At 42.9% G+C, this 19,227-nt stretch overlaps 1 protein-coding gene across 1 annotated transcript; it reads left to right on the top strand.

Moving 5' to 3' along the window:
• Positions 1–16,620: 16,620 nt before the first annotated feature.
• Positions 16,621–17,949, top strand: LOC122031496. The gene is made up of 2 exons (XM_042590605.1): positions 16,621–16,894; positions 17,031–17,949. The coding sequence occupies exons 1-2, from the start codon at positions 16,884–16,886 to the stop codon at positions 17,947–17,949; spliced, it is 930 nt and encodes a 309-aa protein (XP_042446539.1). The 5' UTR covers positions 16,621–16,883.
• The last annotated feature ends 1,278 nt before the right edge of the window (positions 17,950–19,227 follow it).

Genomic DNA, 19,227 nt, shown 5'->3' with positions numbered 1-19,227 from the left:
AAAAGTCCAAGTCAAGCAGCGGGTGCGACACGCGCGGGAGCTTAAGCATCAAGGGAAGGAGCACAAGGAGGAAGGTCCAGTACAGCTGAGGAAGCTGCTCCTGGATGCCGTCCTCCTGTGGTGATGCCTGGTGAGATGTCAGGGAGCCTGGCCCGTCAGGAGAGAGTGGCTCATGCTGGTAAGTAAGTGCAGCTCTCCGCCTCCGAGCGGATATGTGGAATCCTGGTGAGTGAAGCGACGCGGGCCTGGACTGGAGTGTGGAGGTGCTGAGTCGTAAGGCGGAGGCTCTAAGGCGGTCGTACGTCCCGGGCAAAAATCTGTTCACAGTGGAGAAAAGCGAAGAAACCTAGCGCCAGTGAAGGTGGGGAAAAGATGGTGACGGTTTGTGCGCAGAAAACATGAAGCTAGGTCTGGTGAGGCGGTAGCGGGCGATTATCATGAGGGTGCTTGTGTGATGACGAGATCTGGGCGGGACGGGCGAGGATGATCCATAGGTAGACGATCAAGTACACGATACTGACACGAAGAAGGGAAAATGGATCCAAGAGAGAGTGACCGTGACATACTTGCGGGCTAGGGTAGTACTTACCTGACACTGTGACGCCACCACTGATGAGTGACTATTTGGGCAAGAGAAGATTAGAGAAGAACATCCCGATCGGTCTGGGTTTCGGAGTGTCATCGCAGGCTGACCGCTTGTGAAGTTTACGGTGCTTCGTCGGTTATCAACCGGGAACTGGTGTTCTCTGTGATCCGATGCCTCTGCCCGCACGGGGACTGGTGCATGACACCGATGAACTTCGGTACTCGTGGGCGACCGAAGAAGAGGCACCGGGGTGGCAGACGCATCGAACAGTTCGGGCAGGCCGTCTCCATGGCCGATGAACTGTTGTGAATCGCGCTACCAGGTTAGCGTTCGCACTCAATTAATTTCCGTTATTTCCAGGTTAAGACGTCGTTAAAGGTTAAGGAGATACAACTTCGGCAGTTAAGGTCATATTCGTCCATATCACGTGATCGCCTTTTTGTTCTGCAAGTCAAGCTGTCATCAGTCTTCGCCTAAACTGACGTCGAAAGCTTCTTGCGAAGATGTGCTGTTCTACGACGAATGACCGTAAGCAGACGATCAAGCTCTGTGATTACCATACGAGACCTGCACCCAAGACGCAGGTTGTTACATTCATCTATATCTATATACAGACTCAAGAGTTGTCAGTACGAAGAGTGCTTGGAAGTGTATAGTGAGAGTAGCCGATCACGAAGGACTCGACTGTCCGATAGGACCATCCCAGTTTGACTGGACTTATCCATCGCCGAGTAGAGTTTCATCATGTACATCGCCGAGTTCAAGTTCGAGGTTTGATCTTTCCTTTTGCGTTATTCTATAGTTATTTCCGCGCTGCGCCTAACCTATTAGGAGGCGAAGAAGAATATCGACTTCAACACCTCTCCCGATCAAGTGGTATCGAGGCAAGGTTGCGATTAACACCCTAGGACACGAGCTAGAGAATGGAGTTATTTGGAGAAGACGTCACGATTCCACCCTTCTACGAGGCGCTTTGGAAGGTAAGAATGAAGTACTTTCTTATGATTAACCTTGAAAATTGGAGTTGCAATTATGTTTTACTCCTCCATTGGATAAAGAAGGAGAACTTTTGGAGAAGAAGAAGTGGACGAAGGAGCAAATCCACCAATCAACCATCAATGATGAGGTAGCGAAAATCATTGAATTTTCTTTACCTAATGATGTTTTGTGTAGGATAGGTGGATATAACGATGCCAAGGAGTTGTGGAAGAACTTGGCAAAGTTCCATGAGGAGAACTCCACTTCAAGTCATGAAGAGGAGTCAAGTGAGCCAAGTAGCTCACATCATGGAGGCATGGATTTAGAGGTTGAGGGCTACTCAACATCTAAGGAAGAAGAGGAGGAGAGTTCCTCTTCAAGATCGGAGCAAGAAGAAGAAGCCTCAACCATCCTCAACCTAGGTAACTCAAGCCATTTAATTTCAAATAAATTACACATATAATGTGCTTTGAGTGTAGATTGGCATTAGGTAAGTGTCCAAGGATGGAGGAGAAGACTCGGCAAAGGTCAAGCATGGGTACATACGGTAGGTGACGTAAGGCCGGGGCTTCCACAAAGGGACACTATAGGAGCCAATGTGGTAGGTAATAACAGGGATGAGGAGCAAACTACGTCACGTATAGGGAGTCGAGGGCAACCCTAAGGTAACCTTTAAGGCACATTATCAATTTGAATAAGACACATGTTAATAGTAGTTTTGTTGCAATTGTCAATAAAGATAGGCACGATAACAATAGAAACCAATACATGTGCTTAGGTGCCAAGCATGTTAGTCTAGGTAAGGACAACATTAGAAATACCAACCCTAGGATTAATTCATCTAAGGTTAAGGAAAATCTAGGTAGAAACCCCAAAACAACTAGACACATGCCTAGGAATACCTCAAAGAAAAATGAAAAATTAAAAATTGAGGTATTAGAGAAGGAGAATCAAGTCTTGAGGTCAAGACTTGATACTTTGGAAAAGGCTCTTAAGAACTTGGAGAAGTCATCTCTAGGGTTTAAGGGTCAAAAACCAATGTCCAAGGACAAGAAAGGTTTGGGTCACAAACCTAAGTCCCAAGTGGTCAAGCCCACTTATCATAATGTTCCATTCGATTATGGAACAAAATCTAGGGCTAGGAAGACCATCACCAAGGTCACAAGGGTAGTCACCCCTAGAGTGGATCTTGATGAGTCCCAAATGACCAAGGCTTTAAAGCCTAGGAGGGTCATTAGGAGGGTTGCTAGGGAAGACATCCCTAGTGAATATTTAGTGAACCCAATGAGCTTTCATCACGCTAGATGAGTTAGGGTGTGCCAACTTACTTGAATAGGTAGTTAACCTAATCATGGCAAAAGGTGGCACTTTAGGAATTCTCAAGGTGTAATCAAGCCTAAAATTATTCCTAAGATGATCAGGATGTGCCAACCACATTTGAGGAATTTTTCTAGAGTCAATCTAGTTGGCACATAGTGATCTAAAAGTCTTGAGGATATGATTTTAGGTCTATTACACTTAGGAATATAGAATTTATGGTAAAATGATCAAAACTATAAAAAATGGCAATTAAGGCTAGAATTAGGTATCTTTTATACCTTTACATGTTATTTGCCATATATTGTTTGCCATATGCCATGTCATGACATCATATTTAATTTAGTATCATTTGAAATGTCATGATAATGCTTAGGTTATTTAGATGTCATGCCTTATTTAAGTTTCATACTTTATGCCATGACATTGGCACATGTTTTTACTTATGATATCATTATATGTCATGTCATCATCTTTTGCATTTATAATCAATTAATTTGATTTAAGGACAAAAACACAACTTGATATGGAGATTAGAGAAGCGCGAATCTAGTTTAAATCCAATATCTCATTGACTTGGGGTAGCAGATACACCTTAGATGTGTGAATGAGTAGTGAGGATCAATTAAATTGGATCATAGTAGGTTGTGTACAAGTCATGCATTTAGCCCCAAGATTGTGGTCCCCAAATTAAAGGGTTTAAAATCATTTTAAATTGATTTGAAAAACTTGATGAAGCTTTCTAGTGATAGCATTCATCATTGAGTATGAGTTAACTTTAAGCTATTTCAAAGACTTGTGAACTTTTCAAGATTGAAAATATAGAATATTCTATGAAATAATTTTATGATAGAATTATGCAGATGTGTATCCTCAAAAGTTTACAATTTTAATTTTCGAAATTTTGACGGAAATTTCAATTTCAATTTGAGTCGATATGGACCGATATCGAGGAAGGATATACCGAGTATCAGATATCGACGGTGATTACGTCCATCAGGGAGGATCTGAGGAAAAAGATCCGGTAATGGGGGGATGCGGTGGCAGTGACTGGATGGTGCCGCTAGGTGAATTCGAGTTCTGGTATGAAGTTCACGGCCGTGTAGTTCTTGAAATGGTGCGTCAGCTCGGGAATCAGTGTTATGCACTTGTTGAAGACCAATGGTCAGGGGTTTGAGTTGACGTGTCGTCAAGGAGGAGTTTGAAACCTCTCAAGGTCATATCGTACCTAGTTGAGTGGGGTTTACCTATTGGTCGACCTTTGTTGTCGAAATAGGTGATATAGGGATTAGAACTCTCTTTGACTATTGACAACTAGTCGGAGGTGTGTTGAGGATGAGAAGGTATGGGACCTTCACATTGAAAACTCTTGACTTTAATTCCTCTTCTTTGACTGTGTCAGATTCACTCTTTTTGTGTCGAAAGGGAATTATAGCGAATGTTCGAAACGATTATGAGGTTTGCTAAAGACACGGTCCAGAACTTTGTTGTTTGATACTAATGAGCGTTATTGATTTGATGACGCGATGAAAGTCTTGACAATTGATGTTACAAGGGGCATGGTTGGTTGGGGTCACAAGTGAGTCGACCCGGTTGGACGACTGTCTTGAAGGTCAACGCAGGAGAAAGAAGACGTCGTTCCTACGGTGAGGAGGGAAAAGCAGCAGTGTGTACGCGTGGTGGATGGAGAGTCACATGTGTGCACGAAAGTCCAGTAGTCAGAAAACCAAACAGTTGGTTTGGCACAAATTGCACACAGCATAAGTCTCAGGGGCCTGAGATGGATGTGCCACATTCTGTGAGTTAGTTCCGAAGTCGTGTCCGCGAAGGTGGTGGAAGGAAGTCGCGCCTGAGATGTGGATAACGTCGTCGGTCGAGAGGGAAGCCGCGTCGGGGGTGAAGAAAGTCTCGAGAGTTCATCTGAGGACTTGCGGTCGGTGAGTAAGAGTTCGACCGGTCGTCACAGAGGAAAGTGGCGGTCGGTAAGGGTTGCTAAGGGTGAGTACTGAGGAGCTTGTGTTGTGTGAAAGTCCGTTGTGAGGCAAGAGCGACTTGGGAAAGTTTAGTGAGAATCCGTCCCGCGCAGAGTCCGGGAGTGCAGTGGGCAATCACGCAGAGGAAGCAAGTGGGTTGTTGAAAGTCCTGCAAGGTTTGCAGGTGAGTGTGTTGTGCGGTTGGATTGAAAATTAGAGGACAGGTGGTCCTAGGAAGGTCAAGGTGAGTTGTGAGGAGAAACAGTGGTCAAGGGTGGTCAAGTGAATAGACTAGGTCAAGTGGTCGGGCCAGTGTCCATGCAATGGGACTTACTGACTGTGGGGAAGAAAAGTTACCGAGAGAGAAAAGGGATCCTTGCGGGTCCTTGAAAAGTCCGCGGGTCAAAGTGTGGGATGTTATCAACGAAGTGATAGGGTGACATGAACCGGAAGGGGTTTGACTGAATTGGTGACCGCGCACTTGGTTTGACCTAGATTGACCATGGGCCACTGATCTGTGGTTTCCGGATCCATCGATTCGATTGATTCAGTGTACGCCAGTCGAATCACGTTCCGTGACCGATCCATCGATCTTGATCGAGTCAATCGTCAGAGCGAGTGATCAGGCTCAAAAGGCCGCAGTGTACGTACCGATCATTCGAGGTCGCTTGACTGCCCCGTCTCAAGATAAGCGGTGCTGGGCCAGGTCTCAACTCTCAGAGCCATTCGACTCACAGTGACCAAACTTCGAACTCAACGCAGTTTTGCTTGGGTGTTCGGTTCGGTGACCTTCCGCAGTCGAGTTCGGATTGGCTGGTTGCAAAGAAGGATCGGGGCCATGTCCACAAAGTTTGCTTCTGCTTTCGTCAAATCTCTGCTGCCGATCAGTTCTTTCCTGTGTGTTCTAGATCCTATCTTGCAGTTAAGCTGCTGTTCGTTGCGACTTTCCTTTCTTGATTGGTTTTAATTGCTTGCTTTGTGATCGTGATTCAGTTCGACTCGTGCGAATATTTGTATCTTGTCCAGCTTGTACTTGTACTGATCTTGTCATGGCAAGAGTTTTGTGGTGAGGTCTTAGTGAGTGCTTTGCTATTAGTCGTGGACTCTCATTTGTTGCGACTGATTGATAGATGAGGTTTCATTCCACCGCACGGAAGGACTTAACATTAGGCCGAGTTTAGAGTAGGAGTTTCATCTCCGAACTCGTTAAGCGACCGAGATTCGTTATTCGCACTATTTAGTTGTCAAGCATTAATAAGGACATGGGAAGTTCTCTCGACGCCAAAATCGTTCGATTTGATCGGCTATTCACACCCTAGCCGAGTCGATTTATATTACTCACCCCCTCTCTAAAGCAGAATCCTATAGTCACAACAGCTCATTTAGTAAATCTCTATCATTGATATATTATATATATCCCATGATTCAATTTGAATCAAAAGTTATCACCTCTTAAAGTTTACCCAGCATAATTGTATAATATTCTTGTCAATTCTTTTTGTTGTAATTCTAATTCTGCATTGTTGATTCTAACATTTTTTAACACTTCAGCAGAGCTGAGGCGAATAAGTGGAAATAAGATAATGAAAGTTTGGACTCATTAGACTATATGTTCAATATATGAAATTAATGTGTTTCGATGAATTCTAATAACATTTTAGCTCCTCTGGAGAAGCTAAAATAAGCAATGGAGAACGTTGTTGGACTTTTTGCAGCTTCAAAAATTTACAAGACCTAAAATGGGTCCAATCAGACTTGTCTAGGTCCATTAGTGAGTTTTGACCAAAACAACTTAGGTGATTCCCCGATCACATATGTGGTTTTGAAAACGTTCAAACAACGTAATCTCTCTCTTCCTTTTTATTTATGTCACTTTCTTTTTACTATTCATCCAAAAAAAATTCTAAACCATTTGTTTACTATATTGCTGATTTTCGAATCAGCAATGTTGTTGAAAAATCAGTAACACAATACATTGTATTACTGATTTTTCACGGGAAACACAATATATCAAATCAAAACTTGTTTAGAGATCTTGATTTGATATAATTTGCTTTGGAATACCCGAGGAGATATTTGCTTCCGAGACTGGAGTCGAGAATCGTTATTAACCAGCTATGGCCTGGCTCTGGATGTCTAAATAAGTGCTTACAACTTGCTAAGATCGACTTAGGGATGCTCCAAAAGCTACATCAACAGGAGATCGCGTCGCTCGAGCAGTGAGTACTGAAGTTCCGAAATTTCTCACATTGTAGTTGTACCAGCTACGGTTTCATATCTACTACAACATACATGCTGAGTAAATTTTAAGATTTCATAACTTTTGACTCAGATTTAACAATGGGATGTAGAATATATTAAATCGAAGATCTCTAAACAAACTTTGATTTGATATATTATGTGTTATGTAGTTTAACCCAAATCAAAGTTATGACATCTCAAAATTATAACTTATAGTTGTTGCATTTACGATTTCGTAATTACTACAACGTATTGTTAATCTTCGAAAGACCAGCAACAACGTTGTTATTGATCTTCGAAAGACCAACAACAACGTTGTTGTTGATCTTAGAAAGACTAGCAACGACGTTGTTGTTGACTTAAACTTTGAGATATCATAACTTTTGATTGAGATTGAATCATAAGATATATTGTTGACGATAGAATTTATATACTTTATTAATGAGAATATGTGGTATATAAATACCATTACAAAATGAAAAATAGGAAAACACATAAAATAGGAAAACATATAAAATACTATAGAACAAATAAGTATTTATTAATAATAATTATTTTCTAATACGCCCCCTCAAGATGGTGTCCCAGAAATGACACCAATCTTGCTACAAATAGCAAACAGCCGAGGTCGAGAAAGTAACTTGGTAAGTACATCAGCCAACTGATCCTCAACAGGAATATGAGTAACTCGTAGTTCGAAGGCATATACCAGATCACAAACAAAGTGATAGTCAATAGCCAGATGCTTCATCTGAGAGTGAAAAATAGAATTAGCTGAAAGATAAGTGACACCCAAATTATCAATGAAGAGCACAGCAAGCGTGGTAACCGGAAGAAACATGTCTGTCAAAAGTGACTTAATTCATTGGATCTTAGATGTCGCAGAGGCAATGACGCGATATTCAGCCTCAGTCGAACAGCACGCAACCGTGCACTGTTTAGTAGATTTCCAAGAAACCAGATTAGCACCCAGAAAAATAATAAATGCACCCATAGAACACTGATCATCTAGATCTTCTACCCAGTCTGCATCGAAGAAACCATGAAGGGTAAGAGGTGTATCTGCAAGAAGACGAATGTCAAGATCCCTAGTACCATTAAGATATCGAAGTAGACACTTCACAGAACTCTAATGTGTCTCTGAAGGAGCATGCATAAACTGTGAGAGCTTATTGACTGCAAAGGAAATATCAAGATGAGTCATACGGAGATGTTGTAAGCTCCCAACCACTTGTCAGAACTTAGTCACATTAAAAAATGAAGACCCATCATGTAAAGTAAGATGAGAGCCAACAGCAATAGGAGTGGAGGCCGGCTTGGAGTCAAGCATGTGGTGTTTGGAGAGAAGATTAATGACATACTTTTTGCTGAGACAAGAGAAGACCATTTGAAGTTGGGGGAATCTCAACACCGTAGAAGAGGGAACGAGCCCCAAGATCCTTAATCGTAAATTTTGCATGAAGTTTACATACTATGACGTCAATAGAGAAGCATCACTTCCTGTAATGATTAGATCATCAACATATATAAGGAAATAGATAAGAGTACCATCCCAAAAATAAATAAATAAGGAGGTGTCAGCTCGAGATGCGACAAAACCAAGAGAGACTAAGAAAGCGTAAAGCTCTAAATACCAAGCGCAGAGCCTGCTTCAGGCCATAAAGTGTCTTATGCAAACGACACACATGATCCGGAAACTCAACACTGCACATACCCAAAGGTTGCACCATATAAACCTCCTATTCAAAGCGACCATTAAGAAACGCATTGTTGACATCAAGTTGGCGAAGACACCACCCCCGATTCACAGTCAGACTAAGAACAATGTGCATTGTTACTGGATTAATAACAAGGTTGAATGTATCATGAAAGTCAACACCACGACGTTGATAAAAACCCTTAGCAACAAGGCGAGCCTTATACCGATCAATTGAGTCATCAGAATTACGTTTAATGGTAAACATCTACCTGTTACCCATAAGATTTCAGTCTGGTAAAGGCGGGATAAGAGTCCAAGTCTGATTACGGAGAAGAGCATGTGAGATATTACAATAATCTTGGCTAAGATCATTCAGGACACGAATGGAGAGCTCATCAAAATCAACTTTGACATTCATAAACGCAAGAGCGTCAATATTTCTTTTGATGTCTTGCATATAATCAGTGATAGATATGTTACCCTGTTGAGGGTTGACAAGATTTTGACAATGAGTTATAATCCTGCCACGTGAGGGAGTAGCATAGGTTCTCTCCAGTGTCTATCATGCATCTCTAGATGAAGTTGATGAAAAAATAAACTGCACAAGAGTAAGAGACATCGAACCTATAATAGCGTTGAGAAGAAGTTGATGTTGACGGAGCTAAAGAATATGATCAGGATTCGCCTGAGGGAGCGTGGCGTCTGTAGACATGATCTGCTTAGGGGGGCAGGGATGTAAGCCATCAACAAAACCAAGTAAGTCATATCCGAATAGAAGAGACGTGTGTTGATACAGTCTGACCTGGATGTTGTTTTGATGTTGACACTGATTTAAGTTGGGTGACAGGAACATTGGATGACAGATCACTTGGTCGGTTCGGAGCATCACAAAAAGGAAGAAGGTGGATTGTGGCTGCATTGGCAGGGTGATGTCTCGTCAGGACGGTGGCTTGCCGAGTAATGTGAGGTGTGAGTCCGACGTCCTCGGAAAGTGGTACGACGGGGTTGCCGTGCCGTTGTGGCCAAATGATCAAGGTGGTGGTGGAAACGTGGAGTCAAGAGGAGTGTGCGCGGGCAGGAAATCTGGCAACTCGTGCAGATCGGGTGATCGGGAGGGTAGTGAGGACATTCCAAGGTGAAACTATTGCAATATCGAGGATTAAGGTGCTTTGGTGAAAGCTTGGACTGATGGAAGCAACAAGTCGTCTTCGCGATTCATCGATCGATAGGGCGCCACTCGAGATATCATGGTCCAGTGCTAGTCCGCCTATCGACCGATGTGCGGGCAGAGATCGACCGATTGAGGACGACTTCACGGACGGTGACCGCTCCGAAGTGAGTCTTAAAGGGTGACGGTCGATGCCGATGAGATATCGATTGGCAGAGTATCAGTCCCTGTATTCGGCTCGACGGTAACTGGTAATCGGGTTAAGGGCTGACGCTACATCGGTCGACACCGGATCGCAGCTGCTCGATGCACAAAACCATCAGAGAGGTGAAAAGACCGATTTGAACGTTCCGTCCCAGACTCAAGTCGGTAACCAACTAATCGATCTGATCATTGAACGTAGTCTCGTCCAGAAAGTCCTTGCATCACCTCCATTAAAGTTCGACTAGAGAGTCTCGATGGTGCTTTCTTACTCCAATTGGTTTCCGGGTGGTAGATTTCAGATGCTGTGAAATGTTAGCACTGCTTAAAGCGCACCTTTATGCGCAGTAAACCAGAGACAATTGTGATTAAAGGCCACACATTTTGTACGAGATCCCGCAAAGAGCTACCATTAGGCTTCTTGTTGGAGGGCGGCGATGGCTGTGATGCGTAGAATTGTCTCGCGATGATCTTAAGTATTCTGTGATCTCGCGAGCCGGAAGAGAATGACACATGGCAAAAGACATAAAGAGGTGCGCCGCAGAGAGTGTTGTAATGTTTCTTTTGGGACATACATTCGTCAGGTTGAATCGAGCAAAAGCTTGGCCTGCGAAAGGCATAAGTCGATCCTGTTTCTGCTTGGTTTCATTGCATATAATATTCTAAAGTGGCAGACCACTAATGAATCACCAAGTCATAATCTCCAATTCAGTCAGCGGACGTACATACCTTGCTATCCCAGCTCACCCACCGAGAAGGAGAAAGTAGTGCTCACTCCACCGTATTCCGGCAACGTCAGAAGTCACCTGTTCTCAAGACCCGGGGTGTCTGTGACTTTGAGTACCAGATCGCTAGGGGGTTTAGACCGAGTAAAAGTTACTTGTATCGAACTGTAGAACAACGCGGTAAGGCTTTGGTTCTTACTAAGCTCTTACGTCTGCGCTATGTATATCTTGCTGCTTAACACCCCCCTTTGAAGACCACCCCCTCCAGTATGATCGACTTCTGAATCCGGGCCAAGCCATTTCATCGATCTTGGCGCTATGGTAACGACAATTGCGACCAGCGGTACTAAGACGGGGACGATGTACGAACGGATTTACATAAAATGGATCGAGCTAGTAGATTACCTGGAGCTCATGAGTCTACGTCCGATGAAAGCCTCCGAGATCGTCCAGCGTGCCAACTCCAAAGCCAAGCCGATGCTTAAGGCCAAGGCCATACCTTGGCCCAAGCCATGTGAGGAGATCTCGAGTGGGTGGGTCCTGATGGTCTATGGGGCATCGGAAGCTTCAAGGAGTTTCCTCAACCAACTCCAGAACCTCACCATGAAGGAAAATGAGAATGTAAGTGAACTTCATGGTAGGTTTAAAGAGATCATTAACGGTCTCCATTCCATAGATGAACCTGTAGAAAACCGCGATCTTGTAAGGTATGCACTTAAAGCTTTTCCTAGGAATGCCTTGTGGTCATCTATGGTAGATGCCTACAAGGTATCCAAGGATCTTTCAATTGTCAAGTTAGATGAATTTTTCTGTGAAATGGAATTACATGAACTTGCTAACAAAGGCCAAAAGGAGAAAGGTATTGCTCTTGTTGCAGGAGAAAGGAGCAAGGATGGGAGAAGGAAGAAGGAAAAGAAGATCTCCTCATCCACCTCTTCCTCCGAGTCCGATGACGAAGGCGAATCATCGTCATCAAGCGAAATGGCGAATTTCGTGAGGAGGATCATGAGAAGAAGCCGAAGATACAAAGGTAAACCTAATGATCCGAACATTGATAAATCTAACGTTACGTGCTATGAATGTAGTAAGAAAGGGCACTACCGAAGTGAGTGTCCTAAGCTCAAGAAGGAAGAACGAGCCAAGAAGAAGGAAGAACGAGCCAAGAAGAAAGAAGAAAGAGGGTACTTAAGGCCACTTGGGATGAGTCATCTTCAAGCTCATCCGAGGAAGAAGAGAAGAAGGAGAAGAGCACTCGCCATTTAGCACTCATGGCAAGGGAGGACTCCGGAAGCGATGGCAACTCAAGTGATGCTTCAAACGCGGCCTCATCATCCTCGGATGATGAAGAGGTAACCTCTTCTCATGTAGAAAAATGTTATAAGACTATTACTCATTTATCTACATTGCTTAAAAAGTCGAAAACAGAAAATAAATTGTTAAAAGAAGAAGTAGAAATGCTAAAGGCTCTTAGGGAAGATGAGGTTGATGACCTTCATCTAGAGCTTCTTGAAGATGAGAACAAGGCTTTGAAGAGTGAGGTTGAGAAGCTCAAGAAAATGCTTGAGAAATTCTCAACTAGCTCTAAGACATTAGACATGATCTTAAATGCCCAAAGGGCAGTCTACAACAAAGCCGGGATAGGTTATCAACCCAAAGAATCGAGTTTTATCTCATTAGTGTCTAGGACCCAATACCATAGATCAAATGATTCTAGGGTTCATGGAACTAGGAAGGGTATGACCAAAGCATGGGTTCCTAGGTCACTTCTTGTAGATGCATTAGGTCCCAAGATTTGGGTACCTAAAACATCTATCTTTCGTATCTTGTAGGCATTGATCGAGGGGGAGCACCTATCAACTTGGTTTGTTGATAGTGGATGCTCCAAGCACATGACCGGGGACAAATCTCTATTTGCTTCTCTTCAAAACAAAAGTAGAGGTAATGTGTCCTTTGGTAACAATGGTAGTCTTAAGGTAATAGGAGTTGGAGACATTCATATATCCGAATGTCTTCATATCAAGAATGTCCTTCTAGTCAAGGGAATGACTTTTAATCTCCTAAGTGTCAGCCAATTGTGTGATACGAGTTACACAATTGAATTTCATTCAAATCAATGTTTGGTTAAACACATTGACACACTTGACACAGTACTAGTAGGCACAAGGGTAGACAATATTTATCAAGTATCATTTAAAAGTGCTACTAATGCTTTGATTAAGTGTTTCATGTCGAAAGAAGAAGAGTCTTGGCTATGGCATAGAAGGTTGGCACATGTAAACATGAAGAACATCCGGAAGCTAGCAAACAAAGGATTAGTGCGAGGCTTACCAAGCATCAAATATCAAAAGAACAAACTATGTGATGCATGTCAAAAGGGTAAGCAAACAAAAGCGGTTCATAAAGGTAAAAGCATTGTAAGTACTTCTACTCCGTTAGACTTATTGCACATGGACCTATTTGATTGCAGTAGTGTAATATCTTTGAATGGAAGTAGATATTGTCTTGTGATTATTGATGATTTCACTAGATATACTTGGACCTTCTTTTTGAAACATAAGGACCAAACCATAGATATTTTCATTTCTTTTTGTAGAAGAACGGAAAATGAAAAATCAACCACAATTAAAACCATTAGGAGTGATCATGGTGGTGAATTCCAAAACCATAGGTTTTTAGAGTTTTGTCAAGAGAAGGTATAGAACATGAGGTTCTTACTCCAAGGACCCAGCAAATGGGGTCAGTTGTGGAGAAGCAGAAGAGTCAGGTCCCCACGAGAAGCCCTCAGTAGAGTACTCCTGCATACAGGTGGCTGGTACACTGAGTGATAGCTATGTGCATCGGTCCCTAACACGAATTTTAGGAAGGCCCTCATGAACTTTGGTTTGGGAAAAACCACCTACAATTAAACATCTTAGTTTTGGTGTTTATATCTTGAACAAGGATCATCTTGGGAGTTCACGTAATGAGGGATCCGTATATTCACCCAAGAGAGAGCATATTTATCAGTCTAACATAGACTAAATTGATTGAGGTCCATCGAGCAAAAAAATCCTAATTTAAATGATCAATCAAGGGATGTAGAACAAATTCAATTCAACTTGAGAAGCTAAGTTTGAATGAAGCTCGAAAAGTGAAACTGCGATAATGATGAGCACAACAAAGAACTGTGGTGGATCCATTGCTCCGATATTGTGAGACCACTCCATGAAGTGAGACTCATGGCATGCAAGCGAGTCTGACAATAGTTAGACACTAGTCACCCCCAAGACCAGATTGTGGGAGACATCCATCAAGGGGTTAGGACTAGGTCATTCTTTAGAAATGAGTCCAATGAGGTCGCTTTGATCTCAGAAATTGAACCTAGATTAATTGATGAGGCATTGCATGATCCTGAGTGGATCATAGCTATGCAAGACGAATTAGGTCAATTTGAGAGGAGCCAAGTATGGGACTTGGTTCCCAGACCTAAGAAGACCACCATTATTGGAACCAAATGGGTCTTCAAGAACAAATTGAACCAAAAGGGAGAGGTAGTTAGAAACAAGGCAAGACTTGTAGCCAAGGGCTATAGTCAAGTTGAAGGCCTTGATTATGATGAGACATATGCTCCAGTGGCCCGATTAGAGTCCATTCGCTTAATGCTAGCTTTTGCTGCACATAGAGGTTTCAAGCTCTATCAAATGGATGTAAAATCGGCCTTCTTAAATGGTCTCATTAAGGAAGAAGTTTATGTTGAACAACCACCGGGATTTGTGAATACCGAATCTCCAAATCACGTGTACAAGCTCAAGAAAGCACTTTATGGGCTTAAACAAGCACCACGAGCTTGGTACGAAAGGTTGTCAACATATCTACTAGAGAAGGGCTTTGTTAGAGGACAAATAGACCCAACACTATTTCTACGTAGAGATGGTGAAAATATTTTTGTAGCCCAAGTATATGTCGATGACATAATTTGTGGCTCAAACAACAAGGGCTATTTAAATGAGTTCATCACTCACATGGAGAGTGAGTTTGAGATGAGTCTAGTGGGAGAATTGACTTTCTTCCTTGGACTCGAAATCAAACAAACTAGAGATGGTATTTATGTCCATCAAGCAAAATACACTCAAGAGATGCTCAGAAAATTCAATATGACTCTGGAGTGTCCAAATGGCGACAAACACTGCATTGACAATATGATGGAAAACAGTTGATCTATATAGAAGCATGATCGGGTAGTCTTCTATATCTCAGCAAACATAAACGAGATACTTTGCTGTGGCATGCGCAAGTATCAAGGCAAATGGAAAGTCTCATTTAATTGATCAGAATTTTGAGATATCTTAAGGGCACAATTAGAGTAGGTCTTTGGTACCCTCGTACCTCGTACGGAGTCTTTTGACTTGATAGGTTATACCGATTCCGATTATGCTGGATGGGAAAGCACTAGTGGGGGTTGCCAATTTTTAGGGTCATCTTTAGTTAGTTGGTCAAGTCGGAAACAACATTGTGTTGCTCTGAATACATTGTCATGGGAGAGAGTGTATCACAATTGTTGTGGATGATACACACCTTAGAGGATTATGGATTTTCTTACAAGGGTGTACAAGTGCTATGTGATAACATTAGCACGATTAACCTAACTAAAAATCCAGTCCATCATTCAAGGACAAAACACATTGAAGTGCGTCATCACTTCATTAGAGATCACGTAGCTAGGGGTGACATTGTGCTCACATATGTGGAGTCAAAGTCAAACCTAGCTGATATTTTCACCAAACCCCTTCCGGAGAATGAATTTAGTCATTTAAGGAGGGAGTTGGGAATGTGTTTGGCTCCTTAGGTCATTAGAGTTTCACCATGATCAATAAGGACTATTAAAATGACAAGAGTAATTGGGACAAAAATTTGGGCAACTTGGGAACATCTCACATACACTATAAGGTTTAACAAAATGTTTTTGTTTGCTAGAAATGGGGTGAGATGCTAGGATCAACCAAATTATTCAAAATGTATCATGCATCCCTTGAATAATTAGGTTGAAGAGACATTAATTGAGTTTGGGGAACACCATTACACAATTCATGTGTATTTGGTTCCTAGATCTTACTCATACATTCCAACCAAGGAATCTTGGTTGGACTTTTGTCTAGAAATTGTCTAACATAGTTAATGTGTTTGGTTGATACTTTTTGCTTGATACATTTCATGACTTTGATTGATGTTAGGACAAGTTGATAAAGAAGTATTAGGAACTAAGACTTATTTTGACAAACTTGAAACTAATCATAGAAAGGACGAATTTTGGAATAGGTTACAGGTAGCCTATGTCAGTTTTGGGACTTTGCTTCACTACAGATTGTAGTTTCAGCAATTTCCTAAGTTTGTGGAGATTCACTGATTTTGAAGCTAAGAATCGAGAAGGTTTAAATTTTGAATTTCTAAGCCTTGAATGAGTTCAATTCTTGAGAGCAAATCATTAGGAATTATCCATCTGATATCACTAACCATAATCTATGGGCTTCTAGGATCCTAGGAAGTTGTTGGAACAAAATTTAGGACTTTTGATACGAGTTTCAGATATCAGAAGTCTGAAGTATCAGACACTGATCGGTCGCTGGACCGGTCAGGAGACTCCCTGATCGGTCCACAGTCCGGTCAGGGGCTCTCTTGCGACAATCATATCTGAACGGTCTGCAGACCGTTCAGATATCGAACAGAGAGGTTGCCGACCGATCAGGAAATTTCGATAGGTTCTGTTCGCGTTTTGAACGGTCCCGGGACCGATCTGAAGGATGCCTGATCGGTCCAGGGACCGATCCGCTATCTCCGATCCAAGGATCTGATCGTTCAATCCTTCTCCTGATCGGACGGCCGTCCGATCGGGTTGGTCACCTACCCTCTTAAAACCTCCCATTCTTTGGCGTCTCACGCGAACCCTACCTCTCCGCTTCTCTCGTTTCTTCTTCCCAGCGCCGGCCGACCCTCGTTTCTTTCTCCGACGAACGAAGTAATGCCTCCAAGGTAACTTCCTCTTCCCATTCTATTCATCCTTAGCATTTTTTTTTCTCACTGCATTTGCGTTTTTGGGTCGGTACTCATCTGTTGTGGTCTTGTGCTCCCATGTGTACCCCGGTCATGTCCCATTTCCCATCCTTAGGAAGAAATCTGCAGGGGAGGGTACCTCTAAGTCGGATAAGTCCAAATCTAAGGTTCCTACCTCTTCCCGACCTCAACCATCCAGTTCGGGGAGATTCCCGAACCAACAGTTTGAGAAAAACTTTAAGGACAGGACTTTCAAGTTGCTCCCGTGTAGGTCGGTTGATAAGAAGTACATGAACGAATTTTGTCCGTCCATAACCGAAACTATCGACTACTACAAACTTGACACCTTGGTATATTTGGAGAGAGACATCAACCTTGACTTAGTCTCGGAATTCTATAATAATCTTCATCAGACTTTGGATGGTAATTATAGAACCCGAGTGGCTAAGCAAAACGTTGATTTCAATATGATTGACTTCTTGGGTTATTTGGCTTGTCGTGTAAGTACGGGGTTGCTCTCTTTCTACCCTGATTTGCCAGACCCCGTGCCTCCTCCTCTCGATGCCTCACCTGACTCAATCTATGAGTATTTCTTTGGACACCCCAGACAGGATGGATTAGATGAGTTGGATGACGACTTTCCCACATTTCCAGCCCTTAGCCTTTCTCCTCCTGACTATATCCTTTTTAAAGTGGTCACACAATGTCTTCTACCGATCACCACTAAATCGTTGGCAGAGATTCGCCCGTATCACTGTCTGATGCTTTACGGGTTACGTCGGCGTCTAGATTTTGATATCATGTCCAATATCTATGCATCCATCGTATTCCATAGCACGCCAAGCGGCGACAATGTCTATATGCCTTATGGGCATGTCATTACTGATTGGCTCGAGACTTTGGGTATAGATGTCTCTAAGGGGAGGTTGGTGAAGATGGTTCGCCAGGATTGTCGACTTGGGAAGCGTGCGTTTTCCAAATCTGGCATCCTCAGTCAGGATGGGACCATTAGGTGGATGGATGGGACGCTTTGAGACCCTACAGAGACATCAGCTGGCTACTCATCAGGCGTTTATGGGATGGATGGCCAGCCACCCACCACCTCAGCCTTCTACAGACGATCCATCTTCAGGCAGCGGCGTGCCCCCTCAGGGATTCTCTTATCCTGTTGCTGATGACACTGCTCCTCATGATGAGGATGCGAGTTGATTTTGATTATGTGATTGATTGTTGATTGTGCTACTTTGTTCTAGATACGATGTTGATTACCTGTCCTGGATGGTTGCTACTTTAGACATTATGTTTATTTTCATGCGTTTTGTACTCCTATGATATCTTTTTCATGCTATGTATATGACATTGCTTGAGTTCTATCATATCTTACTTCTGTTTATGGATTATGATATGGGTTTAAGGGGGAGGTGTTTGTCAGTCCTCACATTTGTTTTTATATATATACATTTTCGGTGTTTGACAAAGGGGGAGAGAGTATTTGAAGTTTAGAGACGAATTGTAAACTCAATATGAAAAAGGGGAGAAGATATTTTGAGAGATATATCAAATGCTTAGGGGAGATCACGATTTCCCTAAATTATGGATATGGCGTTCCCCGATCTAAACTTAAGTGTGTTGTCGAAGCAACCAAGGAGATTGTTGTCTGATCGACACACGGATATTTGTTTTTTTGATGTTGACACTGATTTAAGTTTCAATCAGATATTGAATGCTTTCGAAGGACAAATCAGGGTTGACGTTGACCTGATTAATCTGATTGGGAAAAGTCCGAGGCGAGGCTTGGCATTGGAAGTCACAGTGAGTGGCCAGGGCAATTGGAGAATCACAGTGGTGAGCCGGGCGTGGAAGAGTCACGACAGGTGAAGCCAGAGGCTGATTAAGAAGTCCTGGTGGGTGAAGCGAGCAATTGGAAGAATCACGGTGAGTGAAGCCAGGCAGTGGAAAGTCCTGGTGAGTGGGGCAGAGGCGATTGGGAAAGTTCTGGTGGTGAAGCCGGGCAGGGAATCAGGATGGATCGGTGATCGGACATCTGGTGGTAGAATCCAAGTATGGAAGCTTGGCATGTATAGTGCGGAAGAGCTCGGTGGCTCGGTCTCTGGATGATGGGATTAAGGTATGAAGCTTGGAAGCTTGCCTCTTAAATCACAGCCTTGGATTCGGTCTGATGACCGATCCAGTGCTAAGTGGCACGGGTGATCGGTTGACAGACCGATCGAGTGACACTAAGTGTGCCTGATCGGTCTACAGACGATCAATGTTAACCTCAGTAACATACTGTGTTGTGCGATCGGTCCGCC

The sequence above is a fragment of the Zingiber officinale genome, chromosome 11A (assembly GCF_018446385.1).
Source record: "Zingiber officinale cultivar Zhangliang chromosome 11A, Zo_v1.1, whole genome shotgun sequence".
Taxonomy (NCBI): Eukaryota; Viridiplantae; Streptophyta; class Magnoliopsida; order Zingiberales; family Zingiberaceae; genus Zingiber; species Zingiber officinale.
Note: the sequence above shows the minus strand (reverse complement) of the source record. Positions and strands in the feature narration are given on the sequence as shown.